At 29.8% G+C, this 17,008-nt stretch overlaps 2 protein-coding genes across 2 annotated transcripts in view; one reads left to right on the forward strand and one right to left on the reverse strand.

Annotated features, from left to right (window-relative positions):
- The window catches only part of LOC110428442 (Thioredoxin z), a 3,390-nt gene extending 916 nt beyond the window's left edge, over positions 1–2,474 (forward strand). Inside the window, exons 2-4 of the mRNA XM_021444273.1 lie at positions 1–28; positions 1,789–1,869; positions 2,076–2,474. The exon at positions 1–28 is cut by the window's left edge and continues 95 nt beyond it. Coding sequence (XP_021299948.1) covers positions 1–28; positions 1,789–1,869; positions 2,076–2,192 — 226 coding nt within the window. The 3' untranslated portion in view covers positions 2,193–2,474. The remainder of the gene's footprint in view (positions 29–1,788; positions 1,870–2,075) is intronic.
- An 11,308-nt stretch (positions 2,475–13,782) lies between these two features.
- On the reverse strand, positions 13,783–14,796 carry LOC110428444 (uncharacterized). The gene is made up of 2 exons (XM_021444274.2): positions 14,452–14,796; positions 13,783–14,199 (listed from the first exon to the last, which is right to left on the reverse strand). Exons 1-2 carry the CDS (start codon positions 14,719–14,721, stop codon positions 14,020–14,022), a joined length of 450 nt encoding a protein of 149 aa, XP_021299949.1. The 5' UTR covers positions 14,722–14,796; the 3' UTR covers positions 13,783–14,019.
- Between the last annotated feature and the right edge of the window lie 2,212 nt (positions 14,797–17,008).

Consider the following 17,008-nt stretch of genomic DNA (forward strand, 5'->3'; position numbering starts at 1 on the left):
CGTTTTGATGACTCAAGAACTTGAAATGGTAAGCTTATTTAGTCAGTTTCCTCTTTGGTTATTTGCATTTGATAACTGTGGATTATTATGAATATGATAGGATGGCTACTAGTTAAAACTTCTGTCCCAGTTGGTTGAGGCGAGAATCTTTTCAGTTTCAAATTATTTTGCAGTCTGTAACAATGCAGAACAAAATGTTAAAGTTGTATGTTTGAGTTTAAATTTGTTTTCGTTTCTCCTCAAGCTTAGGATATGTAATGGAGGTAGCCTTTCATCACCCGTCATGAATATGCAATTAAATCCTAGGCCTCTAGAATCATTCTAAGAGAATATTCTGACTAGGCTTGAACTTATGTTAAGTTTGCCTTGAGTTCAAATAGATAGAATCAGTGGATAAGTGTGGTTTTTCCCGTTCTGAAGAATAAAGTACCATTGTGGTTTGTATCTTATCTTATCTTCAATTGTACCAATGCTTATGGTTAAAAAGACTGAATTCTTGATCCTGATTTTACAAATTTTGCGATAAAAAGCCCAAAAATAACCCAACTGCTATTTTACTAATGCTTATAGTTACAAGGATTGAACTTCATGATCATAGTAGGAACTGGCTTTGGATGTAGGATCATAAGAATAAGAGTGAAAATAAGAGTTAAATCTGACGTCAACAAACTAGTAGGAGATGAACCCATGATTTCAAGATTTTAGCTGAGATTGTATCAGCCAAGATCTGGTCTGGCTGCAGAACTTGCACAAATAGATTAAATTCATAGTATAAGTTGTTGGTAAGGAATATTTCGGACTGCTTTGTAGTTTTCAGTTTGTTGGACCCTAAGAGGACTAGAAACAGGCCAATGCACTAGACTATAGCTGAAAACTAAAGAGGAAAAATGATGGGCAGTGGGAAGCAACTCCAAATCTAAGAGGTTTAGATATACATGTGCGCTCTTTGTAATTGGAGAAACTCTGTGATATAAGATGAGTATGGTACAGGACACCCATTTGTATCCAGAGTTCCAGTAAGGTATGGGACACTGCTTTCTCTCCCAGAGAGTAGCCTTCTATAGTAGAATTAAAGGAGAAGAGACCTTCTGACATTTTGTTCTGCAGAATTTTCTGTTAAAAACATGATGTTGTCGTAAGTTTTCCCCAACCATTTTCGGAATCTATCATTTCTGAACATAGTATTAACTTGATTTTTTGGGAAAGTAGATCCTGAAAATGGCATTGATGCTGACATTTTGCATTTGATGCTCAAGTAAAATGCTTCCTCACAATTCTCAGTTTCATCACAGTCATGAAAGATAGATTCTATATATTCTAAATTTGCATTTAATGCACAAGTAAAACGCTTGCTGATAATTCTCAATTACATTATAGTTATGAAAAATAGGTTCTATATATTCTAAATACTTTGTGATGCCTCTTTCTAAGAAGTGACAAAAACACTGTCCTTAAATATGTTGTCCTAGAACAAAGTTACTTATGATCACCATGCAAAGCTTAAGTAGCTCTTTGATCTATATCTTCTCTAATTAGCTGCAGGCATTCAGTTGTATCAGACTGGGGTTTGCCTTTTATGTTTGGTTGCTTTACTTATAAAAAGTTTGGGGTCACCTAGATTCTGAATTAGATTAATGCATTTAATTCACTGAAACGCATACTCATTAACCAATGGTGAAATGGTTTGGAATAGTTGGTTATGGTGAACTTGTAGCACCAGCTTGATTTGTTTGATCTAGTTTGGAGTTGAGGATAATCTCTCAATCTATATGTATTTTTTTTTTACAGCTAGCAGTGGAGTATGAGAACAATGCAATTATTGTCAAAGTTGATACTGATGATGAGTATGAATTTGCGCATGATATGCAGGTAATTTGGAAGTAATGTTTATTTCTTAAGTTCTCCTTTGCCCCCTCCGTTTCAATGTTTGTTTCTATTGTACCTATTCTGATATGGCAGCGACCATTCACCCAACTAAAGGGGCTAATTACCATTTTAGGTCAAATTGACTGTAAATCTTCCTGTCAGTTTAGTATAGTGTGAACTGACTAGAACTTGACATTCTTGTGAACCAGGTTAGAGGGCTGCCTACTCTGTTCTTCATCAGCCCTGATCCAAACAAAGAGGCAATCCGAACTGAGGGCCTCATTCCAATACAAATGATGCGGGATATCCTAGATAATGAAATGTGAAGAAGAGCAAGATTGATTATTTACTGCCAAGGTGCTGGATTTTGCTTCCAAGTGTTAATACATATCTTCTCGGTGCCGATTTGATGCATAATGTAGTTCCAAAGTTGTATCATGTTGTACCAAACCTTTTGAATGGAGTAAAACCATTTTTTGGTGTATAGATGGCATGGCAAAGACTTATTCTTTTTCCTAAGATTTCATAACCTTTTGGACGATATCTCTAATCGAATTGATTATATTATAGTAGTACTAGTACTAATAGTAGGTCACTCTTGTTTTGATTCTTGGAAATCTTGGCTCGATGACATATGTTTTGTCTCCTAAGATATGTGCTATCTGATCCAAAGACATTCAAATCCTTTCAAGTAGTTCCAAAGTCCCAGTTGCTTACAGCCTTAAAACTCTTTTATTACCCTGGACTGTGTCTGGTTTAAGAATATTGCTAATGTGTCATAATTTACACTGTTTTTATGCTGCCAAATCAATGTTACAATGGAATTTCCTGCCCTCATAGAATTTTCAAGGCAAGATGTTCCTTATATTAAGATCAGCCATGATTTTAAAAAGAAGATGAATCCATAATTTCAAGATACCAGCAGAGATTGCATCAGCCAAGATCTGGTGTGGCAGCACAACTTGCAGAAATAGATCTAAATTCATAGCACACAAGTTGTTGGTAGGGGAATATTCGAGATTGTAGTCTTCATTTGGTTGGATCTTGAAACGATTGATAGAGTTGAAAGAGACAAATGCTAAAAAACAAGCCAATCCATTGGAGTTTTCTGAAAGGTTAAAATATTAAAAATTTATTGACATAATATATAAAAAAAATTTAAATAAATATTTATTCTGTATTGTCTTTAATCAAATCTTTTTTTTAATTTAAACAGAGTTTTAGGATTAACGATTGATTAATTATTATTAATAAAAATATTACTTATCATTTTATATCACGTAATATTGATATAGTTAATGATAATATGGCATGTTGTTATGGCATAACATTATGGTAATATGATATTTCATTTTTCATATCAACGTCACGTGGATATAAAAATAATAAATAATATTTTGATTAATGATAATTACTCTACCATTAGTTGATATTATTTGATTTAAAATAAAAATTTAAGAGATTGATAAACAAAATAAAAGAATAATTTATTTGAATTTTTTAAACTAGTTTAGGGATTTTTTAAAATTATGTGAATTATTTTATATTATATATATAATATATTGACTGTGAAATTTTTGAATTTTACAAGCAAGGTTAGAAGATTATCTCATATTCATTAGATCATAATTAAAGAAATTGTTAAATTAACATGATTATCTTATATTCATTAGGTTTTTTTTTTAATTGGAAAGAGGGGATTCAAACTTTACTTTTTAAGTAGAAGATTATGTACCAATCAATGAACTAAATACTCGGATATATGTGAATATTATAATCAAAGAATTTGTTAAATTAATATAATTATTAAATAAATATGTAAAAACCCTAAACTCGTAGAGATAACAAACTCAATTACTGGCGTATAAGTTTATTCATCTTAAAAATATCATAAATAAGTAAAACTTTGATCGAAATTAAATTACACATCAACAAACATGTGTAATTTTTTTTACGTGACAACAATCACCAGAATGAACAATAAATTTCAATTTTCGTTACGAAATTTTTTTTATCCAATCGAGTATAAAAATGCATACTAAATTAATCAAAATTGAGTTCTAAGTTGTGAAAATTCCTTTTTCTCTCTTTTCTAATAATCTTTCCATCAGAGATGATGTCAAATAATTCATGTTGAACCTTCTAAGTCGTCATCAGGCTGCGAAAACAACCCATCGCCACTTCAAAGTAGGTCCAAACATTATCATTCGATGAACATAGGACTATTTATTGATTGAGTCACACTCATACATAAATTTTTTGACTTATAATTAGCTCATTTATTTTCTATGATTTTTCTTTTCTTTTTCAATTTTATTAATATTCAAAATTTTTACAATAAATATATGGATCATGACGTGAATATGAACTCAAATAATTTTTTAGTACATAATACATGCATGAGACTCAAAACTTTCATTTGATAGCTATGTTTAGATTGCGAGTTCATGCATTACATGAAGGGAAAAAAATCCAGACGTAGGTTTATAATTAATTTTCTTAACTATTTAATTGAATAATATAAATATTTTACGACAAAGTTAGGACAAAAAAGAGTTGAATGTTATATCTTAATCCTCTATATAATTTATCAAATAGAGACATCATTATCAATAGTGGCAGTTTAATCCTAGACTAAGCCACTTGGAAGTAAAATCCAATTGAAAATCTTTCAAGTCCATGAATATGTAACGGACCCATGCAATGAATTTATTTAGGGTGCTGGAGAAATAGGGTCCCATTTTCGATATTTAATCCTTTTGTGATTCAGTCATATTCCCAGGAGGTCCATAACCTTTTGAAGAAGGATGAACCATTTTGAATACCAATTACAAACCAAACCCCCTACTTTGACTCTTTGCTTCCAAAAGATTCTATTCTATATTTGGCGGCTCTCTAGCTTTTCTTGGGTCTTTCGTTTTTTCTTTTTAAAGTATGATATCTCGTTACCTAATTCATTGGGAGTTTATATTTGATGTAATATTAATGAATAATATATATATATGCATATATATATAATCATTTAATTACAAAGTATCGTTTAGTAAATACTATAAAATTGAACACCTTTATCCAATAAAGGGTAAACTAATTTACCTGTAATTAAAAATGCATAATATTTAGTTAAAGATACTACAGTTAGTAAAAGTCAATCTTTTGATAAATCTTTGATAGAGTATTTTGTCCATAGATTCAATCAGTTAATCATCTAATCTATCGATATTTTGATTGGTTGGAATAGGGTGACGTTTATTGGTAAGTTCTATCGATAATTTATTTATGGAATTATAGAGGTAGCTTAGTATTTTTAAAAGTTTAAAACGCTTAAAAATTTAGATGAGTTTTTTTTCATTGAAATTAAAAACAATTATTGTTAGTTGGCAATCATTAAAAACATATTACGTTCATTGAAAATAAAAAAAAAATTAAAAATTATTAACATTATGAAAATTAGGAAGGGTTAAAAAATAAAAATTTATTAGGAACATAATTGAAAAAGTTAAAGAATATGTAATTTTATTAATTATTTTGATTTTTATATAAGTGAGGAAGTGATATAAATAATTAAGAATTAATAAGAGATAAAAATAAATATTTAATAAATACTTCATTTAAAAAATATTTTATTAATTATTTTAATTTTGATATATTTAATATAATTAATTATATTATATAAAATGATAAAGCCTATAAAATTATGAGACCTAAAGAAAGGGCTTTGGTGACTTTATGCTAACGCCGGCCCTACAAAATTGTCAATGGAAATGACTATTTCGACTATAAGTTGGTTTTGATGATGATTCGGAATCATATTTCGTCAATAAACTGATAATTCCATCGATAATAATGTGAGATATAAAAACATAAAAATTCAAAAATCTCTCAAAATATATCTTTTAAAATTAGGAATATTTACTTTGAGGGATCTTTAACTTTTAAATCTATTTATTAATAAAGTGATAATAATATATAGAATTTATAACCTGATTTTGTATTAATATAAACCCTGAACCATAACTAAAAAGATTAATCGCTTATATTTGATACACTATTGATAAATTAAATATTACCCTCTCGATAATAAATAAATTTAAAAATTTAAAAATTTTAAAAAATAAATGTTTATTTTAACAATAAAGGAGCAAGCAAAAAAGAAAAGAGAAATTATTCACAATTAATTTGCACTTTGCTGTTTATACTTTCTGTAGTTCTCTTTCTCAAACAAATAATTAAAAAAAAAGTGTGTAAATGTTATACAAATATATATATGGTCATCAAAATCAACATCTAAGACTCAGCACAGCCCTCAGCCGCCGCACCGAACTGCCGACCACCTTCCTACGAAACCACATTTTTAACATTTTCCTCACACAGCATGAAGAACGACGTTCCCAACCGCCTCCGCCGGGGAAAACGCCAAGAACATGAGAGCCGCCATGATCCCGACGGGAAAGAACAGAAGCATCAGCGGCGGAGGAGGTAGCGGCGGCAACATCAACGGAAGAAACACCATAGACGCCGCCAACGCCGCCAGCAGTAGCAATCCCCCTACCCCGAAAGCCCCAAAACACTTCACCATCGCACGATCGCTCTTCTTCTCCAACCTTGCTACCCTCAAAACTCTTATCATTTCCCGCCAAAAGGCGTTCTGCGACCCAAATATTCAAGCCCAAAAGGAGAATATGGACGAAACCGAAATGGGGTTCCGGAAGAATATTAACGGAAGGACGAAAGGGTTTGAAAGCTTGAGAGAAATCTCTGGAAGTGAAAATGGTGAGAGGTTCAAGGGTAAAGAAAGGAGAGAGGTAATATATATACGGAGGTAAGATGGGTGAAATGAATCTCAGCCGTTGATTAACGGAGCAGGAAATCTGGAATCGGGTCTTGCTCTGTGTCAGACAGAATCAAGGAGACAGATCCCAATATATACTCAGCTGATCTCTTTTTGGCTCACATTTTTTTTAATTTATAAAATTAATTTTTTATATAAATTAACTGTTCTCAACAGTTTAGTGGGTTTTATTGAAATTAAAAAAAAAGAGAAAAATTTGCAAGTTGGTTTGTGCCTTGGTCTTTGTTTTTTTGTCCTCTTTGGTTGTTATTTGTGTGGGGATTAAAAAGAAATTTGGAAAAGGTTTTAAATAATATAATAAGAAATGTTTATTTTATTATTATTATATAATAATATAGGATTTTATGATGAGTGGAATTTAATTTATTCTTTTTGTCTCAAAGTGAGATGATTGGTTGTAAAGTCCTTTGGTTAGCTGTTTTCATGACCCATGCTGGAGTTTCCCCTTTTTTTTTTAAAATGAGAATGTATTCAAAAGTGTAAATAAAAAATTAAGACACAAACAAAATAAATAAATAGCATAATGTTTTAACAAGTTTCTAAACCATTTAAAAAAACTCGGTTGGCTTCAATCAAGTTTTTTTATTTTTTTTAATCAAATAAATTATTATAATTAATAATTAATATATTATCATTAATCAAAATGTTACTTATAATTTTATATACACATGATATTAAAATGAAGGATGAAATGTTAACATACCACATCAACATATCAAGTCATAATTTATTATGACATATCAACATGTCACGTTAATTCAAATAACATAAAATGACGTGTAATATATTTATTATCAATAGTTAATCAACTATTAATAATGAAAGTTTATTTTACTTTAAATAAAAATATAAAAATTTGACTAAATACAATATATATTTATAAGGATTAAATTCGATCTCTCACCATAATAAAGGGACAAAAATCGATACAATTCCTTTAATAAATTTTAATAAAATAAAAAAAACGTTAATTTTCAAATTTTTACTCAATTTTAATAAGAATTAAAAAAAATAATGAACTGTACATGAAAGCCATTGATTTGAAATGAAAACTTTCCTTTCAAAAACAGTTCCTATTTTGATAAAATCTTCAATCTGAATTCAATTCAAGGTTGGAAAGTGTATTCCCACATAGGCTTTTTCTTTAGGCACATGATACCAAGTAGTAAAATTGGAGTAAAATTTTACTTGATATAGGACAAACTGATTGGGAGTAGGACGTAAAGGCGATTCCACAAATACATACAATTTTGATTTCCCACGTTTATAACAATGAGAAATTGGTTTCCCGTCCATTATTTACTTTACAAAGGCAAGGACGAAAGTTCTTGACAATTGATTTCCGTCCATTGTTTTACTTTTGCAAAGCCAAGGACGGAACTTCATGAGAATTGCCAACGAGGCAACAACACAATGAAGATGTGGAAATTCCCATTTTTCTTCTAAACATTGCATATGGGGCAAAATTGGGATTGGCCAACTTGATTCAATTCACCTTTAATTAGGTAAAATCAATATTCAAAGTATTTAATCCAACAATTTGGATTTGTTGAGTTGTTTGCAAATTCCAAGTAATAGCTGCCATGCATTTATCCTAGTCAATAAAACAGTCTAACACGACTTTAACCTTATAGCCACCATAATCATGTGTAAAAAATGTTTCAAATATCTCTCTCTCTCTCTCTCTCTCTATCTTTTCCCCCTCCCCCCTCACTTTAGTAAATGAATTTGAAACCTCAGTTGCCACACAATTGATTAAAACCTATTTAAAATCAGTAATCACCCCAATTTTTTAAAAAGAGAAAAGAGACAGAGAGAGAATTGTCATACTCTCAAAACAATTTGTTTAGTTTATTATTTTTTTTAGAAAGAAATAAAAATAGCACATGCATGTTAAAATAGCGTGTGAGAATGAAATTTTCATAATATCATTTAACAAAATCGAAGGACTATCTTTAAGAGGATTTATGAGAAGCGGTGTACCAATAAGATATTAAAAAGTCATACTCAAAAGAAACATATCAAACAATTGGATTCGTTATACACATATATGATATTGATACTAACTTGACATACTTTAAAAAATCTTTAAAATACTTAAATTCAAATTTGAATTAGGGATGATTCACCATAGGCCAGAGTTGATTATAGAGATTGCAAATTGGATTTAAACAGTTAACAACACATTAACATATTTATTGCATCATTCTTAAATGTCAGGTAATCAAATTCAATACCATATCAATACAATCAAAAGCATGTCAATATAAATAATGAAAACATTTTAACAACATTAATGATTTGATTGATATTGTTCATTTTAAAAAATGTAAAGATTTTTTTTTTAAAAAAAATATTATATATGAATTAAATCCATTACTTTGACAAAGAATATGGACTAATTACATATTAAACTTAATAAAATAACAAAACACTATGACTTATATTTTGAATAATTAACTCAATCCCAAAAACCACAAGCAGCAATGTTTTACTTGCTCGAACAAAACCATCTTGTCTATTAAAAAAAATAATAAAACCATCTCATTCTCACCCACATGCACCCAAGAAAAGAAGGAGATACGATGAGATATTAAAAAAAAATAATTGAAATAAAAAAATGAAGAAAGAATATGAAAGATGCTCCCAAAATCCAAGAATGCTGGGTGAAAGGGGCAAAGGCTTGTCTTGGAGACGACAGCATAGTCGTATGAAACCGTCTTGGTTCAATGGATGGAGTGTGAAGCCTTTCAACGCTGGCGCGTCCGACACACACATAGACAATGATAGGTGAGTTCCATTTGACATCAATTTCATTTCATTTGATTTTGTTGATACGTATTTTTACAAGTTGGGTGCCATGTCAATGCCTACTTGCTTCGTATCCTTGAAGATGCATCGAATGTGAACCAATCTCTTTATATAGTTCATTCATCTTAGTACTATTTTCACTCATTTTTGATGATATTCGGTGCATATCCAAAATTTATAATAAACATCTACCATTGGACTTGAACTCACGATCACAAGATTAAGAGCCTTACGTTTTACCAACTAAGTTAAACGAGGTACACATCTTATATTTTATTAAAACACTCACAATAAAAATAAAAAATAAATAAATTATTCAATTGATGAATAAGATGTATGGGTTTTTTTCTTTAATAAAATTTGAGATTAATAGATTACTTGAACTTTTAAATCAAGGTAAGACGTGCTTTATCCTATTTGGATATTATATAAAGTTATGTTTTATATACCAAACACGAGCAATTGATGTTGAGAACTCAATAATTATTAATTTTTTATTTTAAATAATAGATTCTTTTCAATATATATCACTTAATAAATTATTGTTTAATCTTTGATGGAAATTATTTATGGAAACAAATAAATACTAAAAAAAATCATTGTGAAACTTTTTTTAAGGTCTATACATTAAATGCAAACAATAAATATTCAATGTAATGTTTTGTGAACCTAATAAAAAAAATATAATTTTGAACTTTTGATAATGAATTTTGAAATGTGGTTACATGGTTTCAAATATTAAGTCTTTGTCAGCAGCCCATTAATTTAAGTCATAAAATGTTATTATATTGATTCCTTCATTATTTTATATTCCATTAGTTAATGATCTTGAATATTCTTTACTCAAATTGTTTTAGTTGATTTGCTTTGGTTTAGAAGTTCAAAGAGGATACCCTTCCACATGAAACTCCTCACAATCAAAGATTTTATTGCTTTGGGTCCAACTTCCCATGTGTTTGACATCAAACATTGGAGCATGGACTTTTATTTGACTAAAGTTGGAACTTGGGGGAGTCCAAGACATTGGCGAGATTTGCTTGTCTAGTCTTATTTGGTTTGTGTAGGATTCATGTGTATCCATGTTTCGAGTGTATTACATGTTGAATGTGACACTCGAAACCAAACCTACTCCTTGAAATTGGAAGTAACTTATTCATATTGGTTTTAGAATTCATACTTAATACATTGTTAAGTCATAATTTGTCATCTCTTAAAAATGTTTTTATAAGTCATTATAATTCATAAAATGCCAAATTACAATTATTATAAAAGTTATACGTTGAAATTGTATTAATATAATTTTTTTTATTTTTAGAAATGATTTTATTAATGCTATGTGAGCATGGCCCTTTTGGGCAGTCCTCAGTTGGGATCGTGGACCACTCAATGTTTTATAGGACCAATCTTAGGATCAACTGTATAGTTTAGTATGATCTTGGTTCAACTTTATACCTTATACTTTTTTAAGAAATAATATTTAAAGCAATACTATTCCACTATCATAAATGTAAATTATAATAGAAAAATGTACAAATTCATGAAAACTATAAGCAAATTTGTACATCTATGTTACAATTCTCATTATAATTCATTTATTGTTATGTTCGAGTATTTTAAAGGCTTAATGTTTTATTTAATATTATTGGTAGCTTGTTTTCTTTACTTTTATACTATTATGTGTATTTGATATAAACATTTTAATTAACTCTTTAATTCAAAGGTTTAAAAATGCATTCTTTTTATGAGTTGAAGGTTTACAATTTATAAATATTTATTTTATTTCGTATATATTTTTAAAATGAATATTATTCTAAAATCGATCCAAAACTTGATTCAACAGTTCAATCCATCATTTTGAGATAGGTCGATGTTTAACGTCTAGGACCATGACCATCATAAGATCCTAAAGAATTTGGCTTATGAACCACCGGTCAAGTTACAAACCTAGCATAAAATTGACCCAAGCCCATTGGTCTAGAGTGGTTCATAGATGACCTAATTAGATCCTTGCTCATCCTTAATCAATGCACCTATATTTTTTGGTATTAATGGAGAATGATTAAATTATATAATTAAGAAAACAAAATGATTAGGTATCTTTATATTGCTAAAAAAATGGAAAATAAAAAATAAATAAAATGGAGAAATCTTACAAGAAAGAAAAAGTATAATTATAGTTAAAATTCATATCTCACTAAAATATCAAGGGTGATTCTATTGAAATTAGCAATATAAATTTTGATAAAAAAATATTGAAGTTGATTTAGGTTTTTTTTATTATATATCATGACAAAAAAAAGTTGATAATCTAAGCTCAATTTTGAGTTTTTAACATATGGTCACTTTGACATGAATCTTATACCAAACTCCTCAACCTTTGGTCTTAGAAAAAGAATGACAACAGGAAAAGATTAATTGGGAAAACAAAATTAAAACCGAAAGCCAAGTCCAGCCCAAAGACATGCCCATGCAGCTACCAAGAACAAGTCCATATCTATCAATTCTTTCGATGGCTTCACTGGCCTCAAGACCTTTTGCAATTGGTGTAAGGAGTCATGGTTTCCATGAATTATCTCTACTTGGGCTTTCACACAATCTTTAACAATAGTTCTCCAACTTCAATTTCTACATTGCAAGCGTCTCTTAGGCTTTTTAAGTCCAGTAATTCTCCTTCATGCTTCAATAGCAAATTCATATTGTTCTTCTCCTCCGACAGTAATTTTGTTTATGGATGAAACCCACGTTTCGTTTTGAAAAATTAATGTAAACTATTTAATAATAATATCAATAGGTTTAATATGGTAAAAAGGTGTTGTGATTTGAATAGAGATCTTAGATTGAGTCTTTCTCTAATTTGTAATTTGTACCTAAAAAAATTTTAATAGTGTAAAATCTTAACAACACTTACAAAGCTCTAAAACAAGAGTCAGCTTATTGACATGATAGTGTCATATATATATATATATATATATATATATATATTATATATAAAATTTAAAACATATTTTAATCATGGTGGCTAGATTAGGTGTTGAAAGACGTGTTAAGTTGACTAATTGATTGAGATAGATGCAACTGTCTTCAAACAACCCAACAACAGTCAAAATTGTTGGATTAAATACTTTAAAAATGATTATAGTTAAAGTGAATGAATCAAGTTGGCCAATCCAATTTATCAATCTGTATGTAGAAAAATAAATAGTTAATAAAAAGTTTCACAACAATCTTCAAATTCATTTGAATTTTGATATTAAATATTAATGATATGATTGAAGATTGAAAATGAGTGAATTGTTATATTTCTCTTTTATGTATAGCATAAGCTCTCTTTGTAATGAAAATGGTGCTTTGAAAGTTTGTAATTTGGTACAACTACTGGGTCCATGTTGGCATGTTAAGGATGAAGTTGTCAAGGAGTGTTACAAGGAAGTTGATTTTACTATAATTGAATCTTACCAGCAATAAAATTCAATTGACAAGTCCTTGGGTTAAATGCAAAAGCTAGTTCATAGACTGTTGCATAATTATTGACACCAGTCTAGAGTTTGCTTGATAACACACTAATAAAATAGTGAAAAGCAAAAAACACCTTCATATGGTTTCTGGGTAATATGAAAACAAGAGTGAAATAAGTATTAAGAGAAGGAACTTTAATTTGGGAAACATCGGTGACTAGATGGCCATCTTCTTGGAAGATAGAAGGAGGGAAAACATTTCTTTTATTTAATCGTACCTTAACTCCCAAAACTAGCCACATGTCCATTAATATCTTGTTCTCATTATGTAAGGGTTGGTCTGTTTTTGTGAATATATTATTTTTTGCTTTTTTTCTCTTTAAAATGATGTCATTTGAGTTCAACTCATTGAGTTTTAAAATCAAATCAAATTAGATGTTGAAAGAATTATTCATATCAAATAAAATTATATCGATCTTAATTAAGTTATTTTAACTCAAATTTTTGTCAACTTGTAGCATACCTCCAAAGTTGACATATAAATCAAATGAATAATTTTAAAAAAATCAATGAAAAACACATGATTAAAAAATATTATTCATGCGATACTATTTTTTTAATAAAGAAAATAAATTATGCATTGATATCTTCGAAATTAAGAAAAAAGACACATAAAACAATTAATTCTCATAAAATTTTTCAAGTTAAATTTTCAACAAATTCTGACTTTGTTAATCGTTTTGCTTTTGTTCAACATATTAGAGAAGGTGAGGGAATTAGTATAATTAGTCTAAGGAATTTGATGTGACATAAACTATTTTTTATTATGATGAAATACCAGAAATAGCCATAGACATGGAATATTTTGGATCACACAGTACGAAATACAAAGTAAGCAGACATTGGACACTAGCTAGTAGCAAATCCTAGTTTGCTGGCTGTCAAATTTATTTTAGTTGTAGTAGTGCACACCACACAATATTGCTACTAGCATTTATTTTTGACAGCCTCACTACCGCAAGCAAAGCCTGCGGCTTAAGCAGCTGGCCTGAGTGTTGCCTTCAGTAATGGAGCAGGGTTGTTTTTATCGATTACAGCCTCTGACGAGTATCCCAATTTACCCAGATCGCTGCTTTGCTGCGAAGATTGGTCAAGATTGTCTGCGATCTGCTGCCAATCAACTTCGTCGCTGGCTTTAAAGATCTGAGTATAGACCTGCAATTAATAGATCGATTTCAATATTCCAAAATTGTACATGGTCCGAGTTGGATTTATTGTATGTCATGAATCAAAGCAAATTGCAGCATCAGTCATTGATAGCAAATTGCAGCATCAGTCATTGATGTCTACGTAATGTTTCATTTTCAATTGAATTTGGAACATGTTCAAAAGTTGGAACATTTTAATTAAGATAAACATTAAAAACGAAATATTATGGAAATATCAATATATAAATTAATAGAATACCTTGTTAGGTTGTTGTTCTTTGTTGCTCCATGCAACAACCCACTTAATCTCATTACTGAGAACATATACAACACCTCCAATTGATCCTGCGGAATCTGCATTGTGAGTAAAGTCACCGGGCGCTTGATCTTGAATCGTTTTCGGGGCATTGCCACTCCCATGCCAATCTTTCTGGCTATCCAGCGTTACAAATTGGGCCTTTCCAGCATGATTCTGAAGCTGGCATTTTGTGTAAACTGGAACACCGGATTTAACCTGACTAGAAGCCATGATAGTTTTGTGTCTTTTGGATACCAGATCTCTAAACCTTAGCTATTTGTTTGCTTTTGCTTGTGCTCGAGAAGTTGCACAGACACATACTTATATACTAGTTTGCAGCGTGCACCAGCCATAACAAAGACAAGAAGCCGGTTGGTACAAAATTCTTATTATTATTTTTTTCATCTGCACTTATAATTAATGAGAGGTCCATTTGCATTTATTAGAATACTTGTAAAATATTTTGACTAAAATGAATAGAATAAGATAATATGTTCCGTTTACAAAATTACACAACAACTAAACTATAGTAATATTAAAAGAACCCTGGCCACAGAAAAAGCCTAAACGAACTAGCATTGTTCACATCAAAGCCAGGCTAGACAAGAAACCGGTACGTACAAAGGTTTTTGTTATTTTTGTAGAGATCCATCTCGGAAACTACATGTGCCAATTTAATTCATAAACTGACATCTAGTTGTCCCCATCTTGACAATGGTATCCCTATAACTATCGAGCTTGACAATGGTATCCCTATAACTATCGAGCTTTTGTCTTGTTTCGAGTTTATCATATAAAACCCAAATAATATATGTCAGCTAGACCAAATACTATCATGCGACAATGACTTGAATAAGTAAAAAGCATAGAATCCACATCCTTTACTCCCATTTCCTACCTCTAATCGAGCCTGAACTCCCGAACAAGCCACATGTCCATTGTGTTGCTCTTTTGATCGTTGTTTGCTTCTAACTTTCAACTCGCTAAAAGAACCAACGTTCTAATTACAAAGTGGATTGAGGCAAAGGTGTCGTTCTCTCCCTTTCTATTGAATAGGATCGCTAAGGTGTTCAGATGTATGATGGGAAAAGCAAAGATAGTAGAGATGTGAACTTATGAATTTAACACTGCTCGAAAAGTTGCAGACGCATAGGCGGAGGATAGAACAGGGCCTCCACACACTTGAACGCTTGTTTGCAGCGTGCACAAGCCACAACAAAGACAAGAAGCCGGTTGGTACAAAATTTATATTAGTCCCTTTGTCATTTGTATTTATAATTAATTAATGAGAGGTCCATTTGCATTTATTAGAATTAACTTGAAAAATATTTTGACTAAAATGAATAGAATAAGATAATATGTTCCCTTTACAAAATTACACAACAAATAACCTAAGTAATATTAAAAGGACACATAAAATAGGTGGTTAGATACATTGGAAAATATTAGTGTTGATTTTTTTCTTTTTCATTCTCATTCTTAATTTTAATGTGAAAACCAAATGGCACAATTGTTTTGTAATCAACTCTTATTTATCCTTTCAACACCCAAATAACTCTACCAATGATGGTGGAAAATATTTTCCACAAGATGATCCAAACAATAGAAAAATGTTTTTGACAATTTATCTAAACAATAGAAAACATTAAATTTTCTTATAAAATATTTTACATAGAAAAAATTTTCTCCTAGTAAGTTATTTTCCTATTACCAAATGAATACTATATGTCACAAACTCTGAACCCTACCATGTCACAATCGTGTCACATATACTTACCATGTTGTGTCACATATTCTTATCATGGAGTGTCACATATTCACACTATGGCATGTCACATTCTCACACTGGCATGTCAAATATTCTTACCAAGTCATCTCACATATTCCCTCCAAACCGTGTCATATATTCTTACCTTACCGTGTCACATATTCCCTTTATGCCGTGTCACTGGCATAAGTATTCATATGTTATGATACGATGCAATAATGATGCATGCTATACTTACGAAATTCATTATTTTATTTTTTAAATTCTCATATATATTTTTTATTTCCTTAAGACTTCCCTTTTCTATCATTTCTTTCTATAAATATGTATATTATGAAATTTTTTTATGTTATCTTGGTTATTTTGGGGTTTATCCATCTTACTATATATAGATATTCCTCTTTTTTTTTTACCTAACCCCTATGGCCTTGAAGTAAAATATTTCACCTTACTTATGTATATATCTTTTTATTATCTATCCTATTCAATTTTTTCATAATCATTTATAAATTTATTATATATTTCACATAACTAAATATTTAACTTTTATATATTAAATATATTCTACATTATAAATTTCCTACCATTGAATATTTTACCTACTTGTTTATTTATTATTATCATGAGTATCATTTTTATAATTTTATCTTTATCTCTTAACAACTTAAATGAGTATAGGTCATTTTTTCTTTTATATTTATTATATTTGTATTTATGTTTGGGCTAATTTATTATAAAATAATTTTTATT

The sequence above is a fragment of the Theobroma umbraticum genome, unplaced genomic scaffold, assembly GCF_002168275.2.
Source record: "Theobroma umbraticum cultivar Fairchild unplaced genomic scaffold, ASM216827v3 scaffold_115.0, whole genome shotgun sequence".
NCBI classification, from domain to species: domain Eukaryota; kingdom Viridiplantae; phylum Streptophyta; class Magnoliopsida; order Malvales; family Malvaceae; genus Theobroma; species Theobroma umbraticum.

Bases quoted from the DNA above. Each gene is read 5' to 3' on its own strand.
- LOC110428444 (XM_021444274.2), bottom strand. From the start codon at position 14,721: ATGGCTTCTAGTCAGGTTAAATCCGGTGTTCCAGTTTACACAAAATGC. The intron at 14,200-14,451 runs GTATTCTATTAA...TATTAATTGCAG, and splicing joins AAGAACAACAACCTAACAAG to GTCTATACTCAGATCTTTAA.